Source organism: Haemaphysalis longicornis, unplaced genomic scaffold (genome assembly GCF_048455015.1).
Source record: "Haemaphysalis longicornis isolate Haplotype H1 unplaced genomic scaffold, Haemaphysalis longicornis Haplotype H1 scaffold_5, whole genome shotgun sequence".
Lineage (NCBI taxonomy): Eukaryota > Metazoa > Arthropoda > Arachnida > Ixodida > Ixodidae > Haemaphysalis > Haemaphysalis longicornis.
Window position 1 is genome coordinate 38,236,089 of NW_027526385.1, and position 22,537 is coordinate 38,258,625.

At 46.6% G+C, this 22,537-nt stretch overlaps 1 protein-coding gene across 1 annotated transcript; it reads left to right on the plus strand.

The window, feature by feature from the left end:
- The first annotated feature begins 17,129 nt into the window (after positions 1 to 17,129).
- On the plus strand, positions 17,130 to 22,134 carry LOC144139167 (uncharacterized). The gene is made up of 3 exons (XM_077671602.1): positions 17,130 to 17,252; positions 20,642 to 21,188; positions 22,011 to 22,134. Exons 1-2 carry the CDS (start codon positions 17,247 to 17,249, stop codon positions 21,176 to 21,178), a joined length of 543 nt encoding a protein of 180 aa, XP_077527728.1. The 5' UTR covers positions 17,130 to 17,246; the 3' UTR covers positions 21,179 to 21,188; positions 22,011 to 22,134.
- Positions 22,135 to 22,537: the final 403 nt, after the last annotated feature.

Here is a 22,537-nt window from a genome sequence, read left to right on the forward strand (position 1 = left end):
TTTCTCTCCGCAGGTTACTTCGACCGCTTTCTTTTCTGCTGCACCGTGTTCGCGTCTCTTCGCTTTCTTTCGTCTTTTTACGGTATGAGTTACGTCAGCAAGTATGCTCGCACACACCACAGCTTCCCCACAATCATGGTTCTGTGCTGTTGGCGGGCACGAGTTCTACTCACGTGCCATCACGTTCAAGTGTCACGTGGCTCGCACTGAGCTAGGGCTCTCAAACTTCCACACTTACAATTCCGAATGCTCTAAATTCTATGAAGCAGGCACATAACCCCTCCAAGAGACTGGTTCCTGGCCAATCCCCAAAGGGGTTACGTGCCACGAAGAAAGGAACAACAACCACAACTTTTCTCCTTTTGAAGGCACAGAACCTCCGATCCCAATATTTTGCTTTCGCCTAACCTTCCCCCCATACCGCGCTTTCTGGAAACTCTGTGGCCCCCGAAGCTTCTCAAGCTTTGCTCTCCCGAGGGCTCCATGACGTCACCAATGAAAGTTATAGACTCAATCAACGAGGTAGGATGGACGCATATATGAAGACATTCTCGCCCGTTACCATCTAGAACGTACCGCTTTTCAACCTTCCCACACATCTCTAACCCAACCCTTGGTACACCTATCGCCAGCGTCAGGCCCACCCCTTCTCCCACCTCTGCCATCAAGTCGCTGATCTTTCCGTACATCTACATAGACGAATGTCCGTACTGTTCTGCCCCTTATGCATCGTAATCCCATATCATACGGGCCTGTGATAGCATCCCTCTATCCAGAAATCGATCCCATCCCATTCCCCTTAACATCACCAGTGAGCAGTGCTGGGACGCCGCCCTGCGGTTCCCGAACCTTCAAGTACAAGATATGTCCCACTTGGCCGATGGCACTGCGAACCCCCGCCCAAAACAAGTATGGTTGCCTGATGGGCGACGAAGAATTCGTCGCTGGCCTTATCGCCCAGGCTGTGGCCGAATGAAGTTATTCTGCGTGTCTGTCTGTCTGTCTGCCCGTACCAGGCAACTTGTGGTGCCATCTCAGTGACTGCGCAGGGTCAAGGCCATAAACATGTTAAGTGGCATGTCTCTGGAAGCCTTCTAGGGCCGTGCGACATGATGACCCGGATGCACGACCGGCTAGAGAGTACTTTAGTGAAAACATCCATTATTTCAGGGATGTAATCAAAATGTAGGAGCAGCTGCCTGATTGGGCTAGCATTCGGAATGAATCGATTACCCTGAAGCGTGTTTAATATGCAGCATCCGTAGTGGTGGGGAGATACTTTTATTATTATATTGCCGTTTGAAGCATGCATTATATTTCCTAATTTGTTGCCACTCTGCTGAGCCGGTAATAAAGAAAAAAGGGATGATAGGTGAGTGGTTACACATTGCGTTGCTACTGTCCAGACCTGGTTCAAGCGCCAGCAGTTCACACATCTTTTTTTTTTACTCACAACCGCTGCCACCATTTTCCTGACCAGGCAACAACGCAAATAACGACGACGATGACGACGACTACGACTGTCTTTCGGAGAATGTGGTACTTAAGGCTTTCGCGTAAATATGTAGCCCCCACCATTCGTACGCTGTATCAAACAAGTCAGCTTCTGGGCATGTCTTCGGCTAGTTGCCATGCTAGGCCATCACATTGCCTAACTGGGCAAGAAGGAGAGTGACCATGTTGTAGTCATCGGTGTCCTATCGGATGAATGACCAGCAATGTTATGCCATAGGGGAATCACGCAAGAAAGAATTCATAATATGGCGTATTTTAAACTTGTGTTTGGGGTATGGTGCATCTAGACAAAAAAGCGAAACAACACGTCATGGCCAGGATCCCATCTTCAAGCCAACCGAAGTTTTCGAATTCAATGCGTTATGTGTTTCAAAACACCAGACCGAAGTTTGAGGAAATGCAGGTGATATGTAAGTATCTTCTCTAACGCCACATGTCGAACAAAGCAGTGGAGAGGCATTCTGAATTTTGGAGAGAAAATGTCTTGTGTGTGCCACATTGCGTCGCTGTCGATGTAATCCAGCTTTCTCGCGCTTTCTGAGCCCAGGAGGAATCTTAAAGCCACAGTGCCAAGCCACACACTCGTAACATATCTGTGCATGCTGCAACACGTAGGTATTGAAGTGAGCTAAGTTTTGTGTTCATTGCCGGACCCACGTCAGGCCGTACGGGCTTAGACGAAATGTTTCGACTAACTTCGTTGCCAAACTCTGCGACTGTGTTCAAACATTTGTGTGCATTCCCTCACATTTTCAGCGAAGCTGCTAGCATCTCATTGGTCGTAAACTTTGGCGTCGGTGTAAGCAAGAAATCCAGGCAGGGCCTGGCAGTTCTTGTGCATGCAGCCAAGCGCATGCATAAGGCTAACCAGGACGCAGCATTTGCCGTCAGGGTAGCCCAGCTCAATGTTTCTGTGCATTAAGGAATCCAGCATAGTGCGCAGAATTCATTTTAAAAAATTGGCACAGCTTGCACTAGTGGTACAAGGTGGGGAAACCGCACAGCTGGAGGGTGACCTATAGCTTTTCCTCACACTGACAGCAGATCCCGGAAGACAGGAGCCGGAACGCTGCTCCTTCTCAGCACAACGCTGCATTCGGAAACCGCACAACGCTGTTTCGGACGGCAATGAAAAGCAAAGACAGTTAAAGTATGTGGAGGCGCTTGTCCTCATCCCTTTCGTCGTCGTCGTCGTCGTCTGACGGCACAGCCGCGTAGAGCAAATTCTTTTGCAGCTAGGCCTCGCCCCGGGTGGCCTCCACTTCTTCCACAGATGATCTGGTGGCCGTCTTTACGCGTGAATTTTGGACGGACGGCTTGACTGCATGATCCGTCGCGGTCGTCGTCTTCGGGGCGGCGACCCGTGCCCCAGTCGCTACACATTCTGGACGACGAAGGCGGAGGTTCTCACGTGGCGCAAGACCATGCGGAAGCCTGGGCGACGCCGGGCGCTCCTCATGAGGGGCACGTTCACATGCTCTCGATATATTTTTCTTTGCTAAAGCCACATCGTCCATTCGTGCCTGGCGCCTCGCGTGGGTGAACTTTTAAAGCAAAGCTTTACTAATCACGTGTACCCGTTTCGCCTTAGTAAGGAATTCTACCTTCGTTTAGCCGCAGCTGCGCCGTAACCTTGACAACCCATTGCGTGACTCGCCCTGCCGAGTTCCGCCGACGGCTGCGTTCGCTTTCCGCCGCCGCCGCCGCTGCCGGCTTGTCACATGCGCTATCGGCAGCCCGGAAACCGCCTTACCACGTGACTCACTGCGTGTGCGCGAGCTTGGTCATTTGATGAAAGCGAAGCTGGGCCGTCGTCTCTGAGCGCTGTGTGGGAGCAGAAAGATCCAAGCCGTCATCGGCAAGCGGCGCCTGACCACCTCGCTGATATTGTTGCCCGTCGAGCCGCCTCAATGGAGAGGGTTCGGAATGCCAAGCGGGCGGAGCTAGCATTGGAGACGGAGGAAAAGCTTGCCTTCCGGCTCGCAAAATCCACGGAAGCGGTACCACTTTCGTAGACAAAGGCAGGTTTTGGACGAATATTGTAATAATTACAGCTAAATAAAAGGTTAACCAAGTGAAAACAAGACTTTTAAGCAGCAAAGCGAAGCTTTCGCTTTGCACATGCAGGGATAGCTGACCTCAGCCGCACCCATTTTTTTCCTTGCAAGTTTTTATGTGAACGCTAACGTACCAAGCTTTGCTGTTAAAACCACAAAACAAGCATCCAGACCGCATGATGGATGCTCAGGCGCCGATGAATACTCCCCCCCCCAGTGTGTTCGTGGTAGACATTAGGTTTGCAGCTGCTCTCGAAAACTGGAGTTACCGTCATTCGATGGCGACCGCACGCTTAAGGCTTTGCTACCAGAGAAGTCGAGCGCAAGCGACAAGAACGCCGGGACGACGAGGAACATTTCATACCTTCCCGCATCAGCATGTGTATCGGTTTACAAAAGCTTCGATAAACATCCACTTTCGCAGGCCGGAATGCCGGCCACTTAAACATTCATGTCCATTCAAACCACGCCTGCACTATTAACTCATTAGCGTACGAGCGACCTGTGGCGTGGATATGGCATGGAAGTGGCGTTTTCGGCAACTGTCAAGCTTGCGGGGATGTGTTCGCGCATTGAAAGGGGTTACAATAGGCAGCAAGGGTGCGGAAAGAAGCACAATAATTCCTACGTTGATTGCTGCGTTTGAGTAGTCTATCAGATTCCCCTTTCCTGCGGCAAAGTTTACGTCGGACAGACTGGCAGGTGTCTGAACGTGAGGTTGCACGAACACGAACTTTCAATTAAGAATCACGCAAGCGGACATCTCCCTAATCAGCTCAGCGTGCACGTGTAAGCCACTCTTCAAGCAAGTTAAGATAATAGGTAGGTGCAAGAATAGCCAAGAAAAAGAGATTCGCGAGGCTTACCATATCAGGAAAAAGGGAAATGACTGTGTCAGCGATACGTCGATTGTGCTGCACAACAGTGAGATGTTGTTTATCGACGAGCGTGTGTGAAAATGCTCACTACATGTTGTTGATATGTTTATGTTTTGCGCTTGTTTTTGGTTTTCGCGCGTGCGCAATGATAGGCCCGTATGTGTATTTATGTGCGTTTATGCGTAAAATAAACTTTAGTTGCAAGTCTGCGCCTGTCTTTGTGTACCTCTCTCTGTGTAGCGTCTTCCTTTCCACAGTTTACCCGTTCTGAGACCTGTGTGGTTCTGTAGGTTGCCCTAAAGTCCCATGAAAACAACAAACACATTTGGTTCATTCAAAGGTCTTCCAACGCGCATTCCAATCTCAACGGAAACAAACAAAAAAAAAAAACGTTGGCCTAGTTAACGAAGAAAACCGATTAAAAAGCCAGAAATCATCGGGTACTTTTTCGCCATTTCGCTGTAAGGTCTCCGGGACCTGTCTCAGGAAACATACTACCACCATTGGCAACAAAACCCGGGTCTGGTGCATATACCATCATGCCCTACCAATGAGCCACTATGTTGTATGAAGCGTGAGGCGATTCTTTGTGAAGAAAAGAAAAGCTTAGTCTTGCTGACTGAGCAATGAGTCCTGTATGATTCCACGGGCGCGTTTTGGCGTTTTCGCGCTCCACATTTTAAGAAAACTTGGAAGCTTATTTACTGCAGTCGACGCCGCAGTGAACAGTAAAGAAAATCGGTGAATGAATAAGGTAGTGTCGAATTTGGGCGGAAAGCACACGAACGAATGACGGATTGAGCCTTGGGCAGTCCGTGGTGAGTCTGGACTGATAATCGAGTATCTTTACTTTATACTCAACAATTATCGTCTCAACAACCACGTGACGAGGTGCTTCGCAGCGAAAAGCTTGAAAAACTGCCAGTTCAAATCATTTATGCTAAAAACAACGTCCTAAGGAGTCAGAATGAAGTTGAGCTAGTAATCAGAGGCATGTATTATCAACTAAAACCATTGTCTTTGCCTGGCAACAAAAAAGGCGGTTTATCGCAGAATGGGACAGTTAAGGCTCTCGACCTAACTTCCCGCACCATGCGCCTCTATAACAGTTAAAGTGTTTACAAATTTTTAGTTTGGGCTGTTTCCCTTGGCAAACAATGTACAAAAAAATAAAAACGCATCTGTGATCAGATAGGATGTGTACCCGGGTCTCCTCCATAGCAAGTCAATGCTCTTCCTTTGTGTTTACTCCGCTTTCTTTTCTTTATTGCTTTGGAGAATAAGTTCAAACTAACGACAGTAAAAGGACACTACATCGTCCAGCAAACAAGAGAACACACTAAAAGTTGGGACAATCACAAATGCATAAAAAGTCAGGCAAACACACACAAGCGTTCAAATGAGGGAACCAGTCAGGTGGTTGGTCGAAAATTTTATACACACTATGTACAAGCGCTACAGTTTCTCGGATATACGACTTCGTTGATCTAGATTGCTCAGCATGCCTACCACATAAGTGATACTTCCCCATAATGAACAGACCGATTAAAACAAACATGTCACAGTGTGACTTACCACGACAACTGAATGCAAAAGGCGGATTGAGAAAAGCGCTATATCCGTGTTTTTCCCGAGTGTTCTCTGCAAAATGTCCCAGGAAAATGCAGCATCCCTGCAATCCACAAAACATGTAGTAGGCCCAGGGTTCGGAGGCAATTGACCCCTGTGCTCACAATGCATTTTGCCAGTTTGGAACAAAAGTTATTGTCGTTGTTATGGTCGCATGCTTCGTGCACATGCCTACATCGCAGGAATAATCAGCTTTGCCAGGAATAATCAGCTTTGAGTTGCTATTATTCCCGCTTCACAAAATTTACAAAGCGAGGAATTATAAGCGTAAAAGATGTCAAATTGGAGTGCCTCGTGACACTTGAACGTGATGACACGTGAGTAGAACAGGTGCAAGTCAGCCGTGCAAAACTCTTGCCCTAGGGTAGCTCTTGTGTGCGCGAGTCTCCTTGCTGACGTACTTCGCGCCGTAAGGGGCAAAACAAAAGCGACAGAAAGACGCAGATACCGCGTAGCAGAAAAAAAGCCAGTCGAAGTAATTCGCGCCTAAAGACAACTAATAAAAAAAGCAAAGAAAGAGATGAGATATTATGTCAACTAAAGAGGTGGTTAATAAGTATCGCCAGGCTTTTGTCTTCGTAGCACAAAAGCTGACTAAAGTACCCCGAGGAATTTTTCAGGTGTATTCTAGTTTAGTCTGCGTATAGCGGCCGTTACGTCAGCTGTGCAGTGCCCGAAGGACAGAAAATGCGAGCGACCTTCACAAATTACAATGTAGTCTGCCGACGCAACACGTAGGGGTGTTACGTGGTGATTGCGTCATGCTGGATATGCCCGTGGATTATGCACAGGCAAAAAGCGAGCGACCTTCACAAATAGCCACAGGCACAGGCGAGTCGACACCAAGAAAGATTGAGCCGGACAAATCCTCAGCCCCAGGCAACAAAACCTCCGCGTAAGAAAAGGGACGGAGATCGATATCTTGCCGAAGCAAGCCACTTGAAATATAGTTTTTCTGGTTGCTGTGTTTGTTGTTGCGACATGTTTCCTTAAGTAATTACTCGCGCCCGTACTAAGGAAACAAATTAAGTGCTCGGTGTGAAACGCGGGCTGCCTGTTTCAGCAGACGATGGCTTGGGGCTGTCGTTCAAGTTCAGGTTCACGCGGAGGAAAGCCGGTGGCAGCGCGTTGTAGCGACATCAGAAGAAAAAGTTCACAGAACATGACGGCGGCTCTTCTCTGCATGGTTTACCGCCGCGCAGCTAACGTGCATACATTACAGGCAATTTAAAATGTGAATACCGCTTAGACACAAGAGACGGTTATCTAGATGCTTTGGGGACGAAAAATATCATAAGTTTTCCGCGTTCACAATCACCGGAAAACAAGAAATAACAGCCGTACGTCTACCGGACTTCACATATATGTGGTGCAAGAGGAGGACATCAATCGAAATCTAAAACGCTTACACAGAAGCAATTTAAACTTTCGTTCCTAGGTTGACGTCGACATCAGCCGTTGGTTTACTTGATGCCTCCAAGATCTTCTGAAGTCATTATTGCAGTTAAATAGTTCCAAATGTGCGGTAGTGACTTTAACAAGCTTTCATACTGACTTTTGCATTATCCACTTATTGCTCCGATAAACGACCTCTCGAACCTTCGGGTTGCCCCGCCTTTATTAATGTACTTTTACTCTAGTGCTATTCCTCAAGCCCACTCAGCCTTCGCCCCATCCATTGCAACTGCTAGAAAACTGGAAGTTAAATCACCCTCCAAGCCTTTGGTGAAGAAGCACAGGTGAATGATGTATGCACGTCCTTGGTGCCACAGCGCATCTGTGAGGCAGTTGTCGTGGCTTCTCGTCGGGCTTGAATTATTCGACATAGTTATATTAAGTGTGGAGCACGTCGTGGGCCCGGTATGTTGTCCATCCAATGTCGTTGGGCGTCACGCATCCAGCAGATAACAAAACTACTCGAGAAAGGGCACCACAGCATCCAGGCTGATACCGGAGCTACTCAAGAAAGGGCGTTACAGCCTGTCGGTATAGACCCAGCGAAGAAAAAGGCAATCGTTCCCGCCATCGACGCCGAGCTGTTGGCATGGTTCGAGAGACAGCGAGCACATGCTCGCAAACAAGAACGACGCCGGAGGGCCTATTCGTCTGTGCGACAACGTGAAGCGGCGGCCAAGCGTCAGCGAAGAGAGGAAAATCCCTAATTTCATCAGGCAGCAGTGAAGGCTCAACAACAGCGAAAGAAGGCGATTCCTGCAGATGAAGTGCAGGAAGCTTCAGCAAACACTGGCGAATGACTGCTTGGCACTTTCAATGGCTTACACGTTGGGGTTAACTACCTACATTTTAAAGCTAAGCTTTTTACCTCTACCCCCCAAGGTTTCTGTAACGACCGCTAGTGTCAACAGAAAGCTCCCGCGAACAAATGAAAGTTGCTGGCACCGCCAGGAATCGAACCTGCAACGAATAGATAAAGGGATCGAAAGCCCGTTTTCTTACCGATTGAGCTACGAGCCCACGCGAAGACCGGATAGACAGACGGTACACTCACTAAACACATCTGCGGGAATAAGCCCCTGCGTTATCACTAAATGTCACGTGACGGCGTCACGTGACCTTTTGCGCCACTGTGCGCTCCGCCCACGGCACGCGTAGCGGCCCTGCGCGGGCTTTGCGCATGCGCTAGAAGTTAGTAAAAACTGAACGAAGCTCCCACCAATGCATGGGATCTCACTTCTCGGCAACGAGATCGGCTATATCGTCTAACACCTCATCTAGATCATCTAGATTGGCTATGTTATCAACGAGTGACATCATCTAACACCGGGTTTGAGCTTCCCTTATTTTTATAAAAAAAGTTTCCACTCGTGTGTTTCACCAATACAACTCAAGCAATAACCATTTGTGGATCATGCAATGATTTAACCTTCGCAAAGAATATCAATTTGAAGTAATAAACGGTGTGGTTAAGTGCATTTCACTTGACTCTGGTTTCACTCTTTGTAGAGCCATGTGTGTGAATTTTAATGTGGTCTCATGGGTAATCGTTGCGGGTGTTGTTTACAGGTTCGCTTTCCAACCACCCCCACAGGGTGGATTGGCGCGCATTTTTGTCTGTATCAATTTTCCGGGCGTAAACGTACAAGCTGCCGATTAGTTGTATACATTACGTACAAGCAGGTGGCGGAGAAGAATTTTTTGTTTAAAGACAGTTCGACGATTAGTATAAGAAATTATTTCTAGATTGAGGAGATTTATTTCTTAAAACCTGAATGAAAGGAGCGAAAGGCAACATAAAAGGACCCAACGCTAAAAGTAAAACACCATGCGATGAATTTATATGGCGTCATTTTTGTTTGTAGTGTAGTTCATGGTCGATGACTGCGAACGGCCTCAACGCGTACAAGGTACACTTATGAGGAGAACCACGTTTGGTGACTACGGAATAAATTTGACGCAGCTGGCTATATTACAATGCTTTCCGTGATGTTGATACACATTGTCACTTCCGTAATTCACCACCTTTAGGAATACACACCCACCGCCTACTATCATGTAATAACAAATACGCCACCATTGCGGGTAAAACGTGAGGCGATGTTTATGAAAAGAAGGAACGGGTAGATTTGCCGAGACAGCAATGAGTCCTGTACAATAACCGTAAAATAATACAATGTATCGTGAACAGGCCGGATGCGGTGTAACAGAAGTGTGTTCGCGGTACCAAACCAATTCTAAATATTTCAGTTGATTGGTGCACACGAAATATCCCATTTTTATTGCACTGAACATGCATATGCAATAAATGTCCGGAAATCAAGCGTCGTCGCAGAAAAAATTGACATCTTTTTCGTACCGCAGGAAAATTCTTCACATGCTTTCGCAAGCTTTCGGCGTTATGACGTGTTGTGACCTTAAGCAAGATTAGCAGGTTGGCTAGCCCCAAGCAGCGCCGCAGCTGACTGTGAACAAAACAACAGGCTGAATAGGGAATTTGCGCGCTGAACTTGTGGATCTTATCAACTTAAACAAGCTTGCTGCCACTGCATCTAGAGGCCCCCACGGCAAAATAATGGCGCAAACACTCGATAGTACTCCGTCATCCTTTATGTTGCTTCTTTAGGCGAACATATGTTAAACTATGCGTCTCTCAAAGGAGCAGACAGATATCAATCACCGCATCGCTAATCGTAGTAGCAGCCATTGGGCCGCGTTGTAAAGCGGATAAGATCAACCCGTGCAAGAAACATACATGAAACAAAAAGATAATACTGACCCCAAATGCTTGATGAGAGCTGCTCTACTTTCCGCTCGCCAGGCAACCGAACACTCTTTAATCGTGACTTATCACATCGAACACGTGTGTCCAACCGAGCGAAAGTGCTCGGGCGCAACTGCATGTCTCATGGATACGCAAAAGGTATCACTCAGGACACAGTGATGACGATAACTAATGGAGGGAACGACAAGAGCACTAGCAACGCTCGACTGAGCGCTTTAACCACTTGATGTTGTCGTGTCGGCAGTTCTGCTCAGAATACGGCGCTGGATCTCAAGGACGGCCTGGCTTGCCCTGTTAATTCAAGGAGATTTTCTCGTCCCTCGGTGAGGGCTTATGTTCAGTGCTGACAGCGAGTACACTTTGGCGCATTTCAGAGTCGATGGAATCAAAACGTTAGAGGTGTACTCTTTTACTTAGCAAGGCGTAGGTGAGTGCGTTACAGTATTATATCTGGTAAACAGACAATGGCCATGTTCAAACAAAATATCGCTCGTATATATGGGCGAAAATTTGATGTAGAAACCCGGGTGGAACCACATGTAACAAGGTACAATGCATTCGGGATGTGTTGTGCCGTTTCAAACCAGCATCAAACAACAATATCTTGGGTTAATACCGAAAAAGGCACAAACCAGCAGAAAAAAGCGGCAACTCCACGCTCCTGGAAGTGTTACAGTGGGCTACATTAGGAAAGAAATAAGGCACCGTGCAGTTATGAACAAATGAAATGCGAATACGAAAATGTGAACCAGAGAACACAAAGTGCGCGATTTCTTTCGATGAAAGAGAAAATGACGTGTGGATTAGTTACAAATACAAATTTAACACATGGGGCTTTCCAAATATACCAACAGCGCGCTACTATTGGTACTCAACGAACAGTATTTTTCAGTTTTGTGCGTGCTGGTTCATATTTTCGTGTTCAGATTTCATTTGTTCATGACTGCACATCCTCGTTTCAACAAAATCGGTGTATTATTTTTTTCGTTATTCACATCTTTCTGCGGCCTTAACTACAGTGTAGAGAGACAAACTAACGTTTCCCCTTTAAAGGGGCCATGAAGACGAAAGGCAGGTTTGGTTCATTAAACAGAGTTCGTTGTCTCTATAACAATATTACAAGTTTTATTGTCAATCACAAACAAATAATCGAGATAATAAAGAAAACAGTTGAAGTGGAGGCGACTCCACACCAACTTTCCGGCGACTTCTCTATGACGTCACAGTATCTTGTGTGTCCTTTTGGCGGCTGTCGACCAATGTCACCACCAGAAAACCTAAATGGACGATTGCAGTGGGGCCTCTAAGTTCAGCTCGATCTCATCCCTTGATAGCGAACGTGCAGTTGAAACACCGACGGGAAGTTTGTTTAGTGCTGGCCCCGTATACGCCACTGCTGCACGACATAACGCCACTGCAGTGCTTTATTGGAACATTTTTTTTCTATATTCCTTACGTTTTCTTTTTCTGGTAAATAAGTCTGTCCGGCGGCTCGAAAGGAGCTGAGTGAATTACCAACTGCCGGTTTGATCGAAGTGAAAAAAAGTTGTATTTTGTTTTTATGGCCATTTCATTCAAAGTGCTACTTTTAGCAAGTTGGCTTTTCATCCTGGTGACTTCGTTTCAAAGTAGACTTAATGTGTTTTTGTTTGAAATAAGCAGCTGTGGTTTATTCAGTCATCCCTGCCGTAAGGAGCAGCATAATACGCTTGATCGTGAATTCGCTCCTCACAGGAAATTCACGTTGCCATGCCTCCCTCGTACCTCTAGCAAACGCGTTTGCGTTCATCGGTATAGGGGATACAGAAGATTCGATGCTCTCCGTAAAAAACGGGATGGTGATGGTGGGCATGAACATTGATGAAGATGCTCATTCCGGGAAGGAATGAGATTCTTATGTCGCTCTTGATTTGGCGCAGAAGTATTTATACGGTGGGCAGTGAATAGCGAGATTGTGGTGTGGTCCGGCAATCGGGACACTGGTGTTGAATTCAAAACAGAATGTGGAGTTACATCAGGGGACATTGGATGCTGCGAAGAGACGTGTCACGCCTTCTCCTGAGCTTCCTTGAGGAGACGGAGTTGGCAAACTTGTGGTAAAAGGACACTACCTTTGGCTAATTAGGAGGAGCTTGGGCGGAGCAATTGCCGGCATATCCAGCCAGGCTAACGCCGCCAGATCCCACAACAACAACCACCACCACCACCACCACCACTTGCATTTTTCACCGGGACACTGGTATCGCGATATATCTGTTCATCGGAGAAGGCGGTGTTTAATACGGCTCGGATTCGCGAGTAATATTCTTATGTTATTATCTGAAGTGCAGTGAATATCCAGCGATATTACGACGTTTATCTGAATCGTGGATACCTGGGCTTAATTTGCAACCGTATCGGCAGTACATCAGTATCTTGATTTTCACACACCAGGGGTGTTAATCCGCAGCGAACTAAGGGATGAAATGCCGATCTTGCTGATCGTCAGGGACCACGGATTTGAAGTGGAGTCAGGAGTGAGATTGTGATTTTGAGATTTTGGTCCGGCACTTCGCTGTTTAACACTCAACGGAATGAGGGACGATCACGTTGTCTTAGCCCTCACAAAGTCAGCCAAATAATACGGACAGGAATGCTAAGACAGATAATGATTTCGCTTTCTGTCAGGGACGGGGCGTTGAATCGGTAGCGAAAGGAGGAGCAGTATCATGATGTCGATCGTCACAGACGCAGTGGTGTTTAGACCAGAGCGGAATCAGAGTAATATTTTAAAGATTATGATCTGTTACTAATATGCGAAAATTTTTCTTTACGTATGTATGTATGTATGTATGTATGTATGTATGTATGTATGTATGTATGTATATATGTATGTATGTATGTATGTATGTATGTATTTATGTATGCATGTATGTGTGTGTGTGTATGTATGTATGTATGTATGTATGTATGTATGTATGTATGTACGTATGCATGTATGAGGCTCGATGTCGGTCAACATTATTCAGGAAACATATACTATTAGGCCTATTTGACGAAGACCCGGAATACATGACCGGTGTTTGCGGTGTTATTTGAAATGAAACTAGACGTGCGCTGGATTTCTGCGAATGGGAATTAAAAGAAGTGCATTGAAAACAACGTTTCAACCACAAAATACAAACAAGGCCGGCGCCCGGGCCTCGCGCATGTGGCTCGAGGGCTAAGTTACACCAATCTGACCCCACGATGCAGCAGTGTGATGGCGGCAAAACTGAATTCATCCAACCCCCGATGGGTGAACAAAGACAGGAGGGGAGCAGAGTGAGAGGTGGTCGAATAAGAAAGGACCGGCAGTTCCGTGGCAGGGGCGGCACATGGCCATCGTCTTTTGGCCACATGTGTATCGACAGCTGCAGAGGCGCCGCCAATTTTTGATGTCGCTGATAAGAGAGATAGTACCGTTCCTGTTGTACGGTGATAACCATGTTTATTCAGTAGCGGAGTGACGAACGAGGTCGTTATTTAGCTCCGCATTAGCAACAGAATGGTTTAAATATGATGTCACACTAGTTAGATTAGCAGCATCAAGATAATCATTGTGATTCTTTTCCGCGTAAGCGACACCGACGACATAACATCTTTTCCTCTGTATTACATAATCAGCAGCTTTATTATATGGGAGTGAAGCCGCACAAGCATCAATGTATGCCAAGCAACAGAAGCACCATTTAGACAGTTTATTCCTCCCCATTAACGTTGCCCCGGACAGCCATAACCGAAGCCTACAAAAAATGGCACCAGAGCGCCGAAAGTGATATTTTTCAATTGCGTGTGGCGGAGATCAGATTGTTCTTGCTGCCGATTTTGCTTTTATTGTACCTGGGCAAAGTTCTGCAATAACACTGGATTGCACACAGTGCTGTGACATTTCTCGTTCATTTGTATCTGTGAGACACACCCCAGCGCAAATACTACAATTTGCTCTAATCGCAAGCTGTGCCTCGCCATTCAATAAATTTTCTCATTTGGTCACGTGGATCGGTCGTTCTGGAGTGTTATGGCGAAGGCCACCTGAGGCGGTTTTAAGAGTGCCCCCTAAGCTATGGGCACCTTTCCCGGCAGTATTGTAGACTGATAACAATTTTAAAAAACTCATCGCAAAAAAAAAGATTTATTCAGGCTGATTACAACGCATAGTTAACAATAGGCATAATTACGATAGGGACACAAATGAATTATAGGCATCATATACGGGAGCTGTGTTGGGCTAATTCTGTGATCCCTTGATGCAGCATCTGTAGTCTAAAGGCTGTAATACACATGTAAAATCACTTTATGAGCCCGACCCACGCTCGTTTCCAAGAGTTCATTGGAGTGTAATTGTTAACTGCGTAACAAATACCCCACCTAAAAGTGGCGGCTGTCTTTCTACTATCCAAATGTTCAGGAGATTGAAATCTTCAAGGTATTTTCACATAACAAGCCCCGTTTATTCTAATCCGTGTTCGTTTAGTACAATATATGGTTTTTTCTAGGTGTTGAGACCGGAATTTAAGCTGATTCGATCGGAGTTCGTGGTCGGTGATTGTGCTGTATTCATAAGACCGCGTTCGAAGCGTGATTAATTAGTAGCACGGCTGTCGTGGCATCTGTGTAAGCATGTCGACAGTTGTGGAAAATCCGCGGCGTATTTCTCCAATGCTATCATGCTGCGGTCGCGTGACAATTGAGCCAAACTAACCAAGCAAGACACCGAAAAAGGAAATAGGGTACAGGAGGTGTACCAGGAAGGTAAAACCCGGCCGCGAAAAAATTATTCCAGGAAACACACAGAAATTTATCGCGTGTAACTCTTCACGGAGCAGGCAAAAACAAAAAAAGCTCTCGAGGTGGTGCGGCGTGTTTGCAATTTGCGGTTCTTTTTTTTTCTTACTTGTCACGCTGCCATTTTTGTCATGACATATCGACTTCCCAAGCGTGCGTGCGCCTTTTCGTTAGAGCGAAGTTTCAGTCTGGTGAACTGCAGCACGTGGCCTGTGGAACATACTTTGACAACGTTTTACTGTGTTTTACGTTTTTGACATGGCATGGCAAGGTTTTGTAAACAGTCATCCACATCTCGCCATCCCAGTCGCCATCTTCCACATCTCGCCATCCCACATCTCAGTCATCCACATCCACTTTGTTTAGAAGGTGTGGTCAACTTGTCTTTTAGTTCTCACCAGAAAGTTTAACCAGAATGTTAATGGCGTTGCGCGGGATGCACTGGTTGGGAATTACATCACAGCTTTAGAGAATACACAATTCAGAACAACAAAGATTAACTTAGCATTGCCTGTCGTACTGTTTGAAACCTTGCTTCGTATGGTCACAATGAAGAGATGAATAAGCGACGTTGAGGTGGTAGAAGGACATTTGACAAATTATTACACAAAAGCCTTAAACGTTTCCACAAATATTTTTGTGGAGTTTGGTGATGTAAAGGCGAGTGAAAAGCACTGCCTTATAAAATGATTCTACTATGTTTATGGGAAGATGCTCAACTGTTAAGAAAGCTCAGCATGGAAGATGGGTAAAACAGGCAGAGTAAACCGAGGAACCATGCAAAGAAAGAATAATTATTTGAGATCTCTGGAGCACCCGCCCTGGTGACAGTGGCTATAGCGTTGCGCTACGGAGCGCAAGGATGCCGGTTCGATTCCTGGCCGCGCCGGCCGCTTTTTTGATGGAGGCGATAAGCAAAAACGCCCGTGTGTTCGAGTTGTCGCCGCATGTGTAAGATCTCCCGGTGGCCGAAATTAATCCGGAGCCCTCCACTACGGCGCGCCTCATCGGATGTGTAGCGTGGGCGCGTTAAACCCCCCCCCCCCCAATCAATCAATCAATCGCGAGTCCAAGCACAGCTTATCCACCAGTGCCTTCCACTAAGCGTGATTTTTCTCCTGTTTAGTTCTCACGAGACCCCACCCGTTATCTAACGACCTCTGCTTGACGACATGCATCGAGTTCTCTGATGGCGATGGCGGCCACTTCATTGACTCACCGGAACGTCCTTCCAAGGCCGCTCGTTTGAATCTCAATGACTAGGCTAATGGTATTCGGCGAGCTGGACAAGTCCTCGCTTACCGCCGACGTACGGACTAGGATGGCGACACTGAAAATGCAACGCCACGCCCACAGAAAATGATAAGACAAGACGACTTTTTCGCTAACCGTGGTTAGTGGATACGTCTCTCTGATTTCTTACTCGCGTTTTGTTTAAAAAGGCGGGAGTTGGCAGCACTGAGGGAACATACCGTCCACTGAAACGAAATCATCATAGACTGCTTCTTGAGGCAAAAGAAAAGAAGTTATCGCCGTACAACGGGACCAACACTAGCCCGGCCGGAAAGACTCTAGAACGGTCAGCTGCTGCGCGGGCGATTGCGTGAGGCGCCCAAGATGAAAGGAGGTTGCAAGTTGGAGAGATGCACAGATGACCACGCCTGGCGGCGTACGACCTTTACAAGGCGTTCTGCGCCGGTCAGTATCTCAGCTTCCGTAAGAGAGAGAGAGTGAGTAGGCGAGGAAGAAAAAAAGAGAGGTGAAGCGCAAGAGAGAGGGGCGGCACAGTCTTCGTTCGCCCAGATGGACTGGCTCTGCGACGAGAAAATGAAAAGCGAACCGCGATTTCTTTTGGTTGCTCCTTACACTCTCTTTTCTGCGACTCGCCCATACGACTGAGAAGACAGTTTCATCTCTCCTCCTCATCTTCCCCTCCCCCTGAAGCTGCACGATTCCTTCCTTCCGCTGCCTCCTCTCCCGCTCGGACACCGTGCCTGGACCTATAGCAGCGTTTCGCTCACAGCTGCGTCGGCGGCAAGTATATAAACCCGACTAAGTCGCCGGATTGCTGCATCTTTTCTCCGTACTCCAGGTGACGAAAAATCCCCTTCCCGTGACAAAATGCTGGTGAGTGATACAGCTGCTTGAATGAAGCGTTCACAGCAAAGCCCGTGAGCTTGACGAGGGTTTAGGAAGCGGGTTGAGGTGTACGCTGCATGACTTGAGCTTAAACCTTTCGCCTACAACAGGATTAAAACCGAAAGCACTACCTTAGAACAGGGATCAACTTCACCTAAAATGGAGCATGTTAACCAGGCTCACAACGCCAGCGGTACGGGTCTGTGGTTACAAAGCCAACTTGGGAAACCAGATGTCACAGCCCTGCGAAGATTCAAATGAACAGTACGAGTTCTGCCCAGAGTTGGGGATACATCGGTGCAGCTCAACTCAATTATAAATGCCCAACAATGGCTTTACTTCGCAATGATGTGATTCTGTAAATACGTTGCGCGTTGAACAATCATCGGAAATATGTGTCAAAGCGTCAGTTTGAAGATATGCACTGTTTCACACCTTTACGAGGGCGTCGTTTGAGTCTTATACGAGCAACGGCTTGAGCACGACAAGAAAACTTGTCTGCTACGAAGACTGCATTGGAAGCGCGAAGAAAAATATTGATAAGGACTGCCACCAGGAAATGCTTCCTGGGATATGTATTCCGGGCGCATGGTGGTCACTTATCCTCATTTGCTTGTGCCACGCTACTAATCGATTGCAGCGATCAAAGCGGATCAACGTCTATGCAGGCAAATTGCTTTTCCACTCCATCACGTCCGCACTCGCTCAATCCAACGACAGCGTAATGGAAGGCTTCGGCCTGCACCTTCACAATAAGCCTAAGCAAACTACTTTTTACCGCAAATTCCACTTTCACTCGTCTATCTTGCAAAGCACATCCATAGCAGCGACAACTGCACGACGGACGGCGGGAGTCCACACGCCGAAAACAAAATCGTAGTTTTATAATGATAGAATTTTAAATTCAACGCTTGGTATAAAAGTTTAGTACAGTCTGGTTCACCTAACAAACTACATTTTTGCAGGAATATTCAGCTTTTTATCCAAAATTTTCGCTAAGAGAATTTATAATGTCCTAATGCATTATATGTTGTTAACCCTCTTTTATTTGCATTAATCCAGCCTTCGTAAAAATCGGGTCGGAAGACACTTCATACGATTTAACTCTACAACTATCCGTGAATGTCGTAAGTATTTCGATTGACAGACCCCCTACTTAAACATCAAGTGTGCTATTTTAGTTCATCGGTCAAAGGCTGCGCGAATGCAGCTTTATACCTGAAAAAAGGCTTCCTTCTGACAGGACCGAATTACCTTCGAATTTTGCTTCCTTCCCAATGTTCACCCTTTGGTTTTACCTGTATGGGTTGTTCTTTACTGAAAAGACACTGAAAGGAGTTGTTTACATTGACTCATTGCCTTATAGGTGCGAAGCTTCTTTCACGATGTTTTTAACAAAATCGAATTCATTACATTCCAAATTGAGTGAATGCAGCTAGTGTTCGCATCTTTCTGCAGAAATATGCTACATTCTTCTGCAAAAAAAAAAAGCGTTCAGAAGAAGAAGTCACATGACAAATCTACCTCGCAACCATCGTCGCGATATCCCGACTTAAGTTGTGGCGCCCCGAGCGCAAATTATGGGAAGTATGACAAAGACGGAGGACGTACTTCCTATTTAACTGTTCCTCGACGAAAAAAACTTCTTAACTACTATAAAATACACTTCCAATCAAATTTAGAACCCTGCGATAGTATCAAAGCCCATTTTCACCTCATAGGGAAACGCTTGACGCCACACTACAGTAGATTGCGAGGCGGCCAAAGGAGGTACCCAGCGTGTTTTATTGCTCCTAGTTTTGGAGGTACACTGTAGAACTCTTCGAATTCCTTATCCTGGTGGGTTGTGCCACCACTTGGCGTGGGTCAACTGCGCATGCGCAGCAATGTCTACAATATGCTTAAATTTCAACATTAATTAAAGCATGAAAATCACAATACAGCTCAATAATTCTCTTGCGCAGCAAAATAAGAAATAAATACGAGATTCCAACTGAACAATGAGCAATAAATAAAGTCCGAGAGAAGGTAGTCTGGGCTACTGCGAAAGGCGGGCTTATTACCCGTGCTGATGGCGCAATTGTTGCTCGCCTTTATTCGCCATGATCGATTCGTTCTCTGTGAACGCTACAGAAATGCCAAGTGTACGCATAATAACTCGTTCGTGGCTTTGTTCATTTTACCTTGTCGGACACACCTAAAAAATCATTCACGTGCTAAGAAAACAGACGTTTTGTACTCTTTCAAAGTAAAAAAAAGGAATGCTGCATATAGAAAAGTGTGTCGTCCGATTTTTGCCGCCGGCTTCACCGCTTCTCTGTTGAGGTAAGCCCGCACGAATGCTCGAACGAAGGATGGCGCGGTTTCAGGCCTGCGAGTCATGTTTCAAGTCTTGCGGAACAATGGAAGCTGCTACCGCACAGTCGAAACCATCAAAACCTCGTTTGCAGTTCTTCAGGGAAAATAAATGGGCAGAAGTCTGCTTTCGTTCGGGTTTTCTCTTCACGAATTCGCAACGCCTTCGGAACTTCGCATGCTCTTTTTATTTTTACCGAAACTGTGGACAAACCAGGAGCCAGCCTCCATTATAGATACTCTATCTCGGCTGCCGCACTGAACAGAAAAAGAAACTAACGGCAAAAGCGTGACGTTACAAGCCTTTGTGTGGTGTTCGGTGTCCGAAGCTTTTTTATAGAAAACTGTAAAGGTTTGAAATTTCGAACACGTTTCTCTTTCACACATACAGTGGCGAACAAAGAGAGGAAAAGAAACGCACAAGCTGACGAAGCATGCTCTTTAACCTGTAACCATTCTGATTGAAGGCGAAAGCAGAATAAAGGTTTTGTTTTCCTTTTCGTCAAAATTAGCGAGGTTTATTTTCGATCTTTGTACGGAGTTCCGCTTCACAAGAGTAACAAATAAATATTTGTGAGCAGTGGTGGCAACAGAAAGCTTATGCAGGAATTCGGAGTTAATGTTTCGTAGTACGTAGGATTACCTACGTCCCGCAAATGACATAAGAAGGCCAAAGCTGCTACTGCTGTTGTTGATGATGATGATGAATGCTGAACGTTGAGAGTTATTTATGTAGACAATCGTTACCTGGCCTGGCAGGCAGACGAATGCAGTGCAAATAAATGGCTGTCCACTCCAAGCTTTATCCTGCGTCATCAAAAAGGTGGCATTCATTTACGCAATGTGCAGGTTATCCGAGAAGATACACGGTATACTTGTATTATTGATCAGAGATAATTGTGTTGACTGATGATAAAAGTGGTTAGGATGATGGCTATTCCTTCCTCTAACACCCAAGATCTCCGCTACTCCTGGCTCATAGTGGACGTGTATTCATCCTTTTTTTCACGACCAACTTGCAGTCCATCGCTGCCTTCCTCGGTCTCGTCGCCCTCGCCTCCGCCGGTGGCTACGGCGTTGGCCTCGGCTACGGCGGCGGCTATGGCGGCGGATATGGCGGCGGATATGGTGGCGGATACGGCTACGGTGGTGGCTACGGCGTTGCCCTCGCCGCTGCCCCAGTCGCCGTCGCTGCTGCTCCCGTCGCGGTCGCTGCCGCCCCCGTCGCCAAGGTGGTCTCCAGCCGCGTGGCTACCGTGACCCACTCTGCTCCCGCTATTGCGCACGTCACCGCCGCTGCTCCCGTGGCTGTCGCCGCTCCCGTAGCCGTGGCCGCCGCTCCCGCCGTCGCCGTCGGAGGTTTCGGCTACGGAGGTCTCGGAGGCTACGGAGGAGGCTACGGAGGAGGTTACGGAGGTCTTGGAGGCTTCGGAGGCTACGGTCTCGGCGTCAAGGGTGTCGGCGTCGGATACGTCGCTGCTGCCCCCGCCGTCGCCGTTGGGTACGGAGGAGGATACGGAGGATACGGAGGATACGGTGGATACGGCAAGGGATGGTAAAAACAGAACGGTGCGTCTTTTTTTTATTTGTTGTCAATGTTTTCGTTTTTGTTTCAGAGGGAATTCATAGGAATCAAAGTAAACTCAGTTGCCGTTACCGCATTTAGGAAGGAAGTGAGAACACTCGTTGCAGTGTGTATGTAGCAGGGCTGATATTCCTCCATAAAAGTATGCTTTCAAATTGTGCACGTTTTACTCAGTACTTTATTATTTTTTTTTTACTTATGTCACAGCTCCAATTCACCAGGTATTCAGTATTACACTGGGGCTATGAGTGGGTTGTCATTGCAAGGTCCTTCTATCACACGCCTGTTTAAGAGAGTGTGTAAATGTATTTTAGCTTGAGCCTTCGTCGAAGCAAACAATCTTCGGCAATGCAACGTTGCCTGTTTCGGCACTACAATATCACTGGTGCTTTCTTTGAGCATAGTTTTATATTTTAGTCCAATGTGAAGGCACCATTTAAAGAACAGAAGCGAAACACTCTTGTCTTTTCACGTATCAGTCGCTGGCTGGTGCTATAAAGGTTTAATAATTTATTTATTACCCACGTTGGCGAGAAGGCATTACAGTTGCCGGGGGATTACACACAGCAAAAAATATACAATAGGTCGTGGTTCGCTTGAATACCATTATCGTGTCAGTGAACAAAAACCACATGGGAATATTCGGCTTCTGCCGGAATCCTTACTTTTCACTTGAATTTGCACATGTTTTGAACTAATGCAGTCGCTGAAGTCACTGCAGGTCTTCCCATACGTGGTTAAAAAGTTTGTTATTTGAACACGAAGATGACGTTTAATCGCCCCCTGCGCTGTCTGTTTCGTTTCAGATTCGACCAAAACAACAAGAAGAGCTGTACGTACAAAACCCGGAATGGTTGCTGTCCGAGATGGAAGTGCGAACACATGCTGGACGTGGTTTAGGATAATAAATAAATTATTATGTTTCTGACACTTGCTGTCCGACGTGTTTCCTCTTCAAAAAAAAACCACAAATTTGAAAAAAATTACTACTACAAGACATCCTCGTTGTAGGTAAAACGTCATCGACCAGCGAAGCAGGTAATGCGACTCCGTGGGACAGTGTCCATGTGCTTTTTTTGCTCAAGCAAGGAGAATTGGATTAGTTGCTTGGGATTCACTCTTGAAACGGAAAGAATGAATTTGGATGGACGGGGAGGTTATGTTGCATTATAAAAATTCACCCGCATTTCCCCAAAGGGGAGTATGGGGAAGTGCGAATGCACGGGTGATGCTATGAGGGGGAGTTATGTTGAACTGTGTTGGCATTCGCCCGTTAGTTGCATTTAACACCCCCGCGTGATCAAGTGGGGATTCACACACCCCGTTAGTCGTT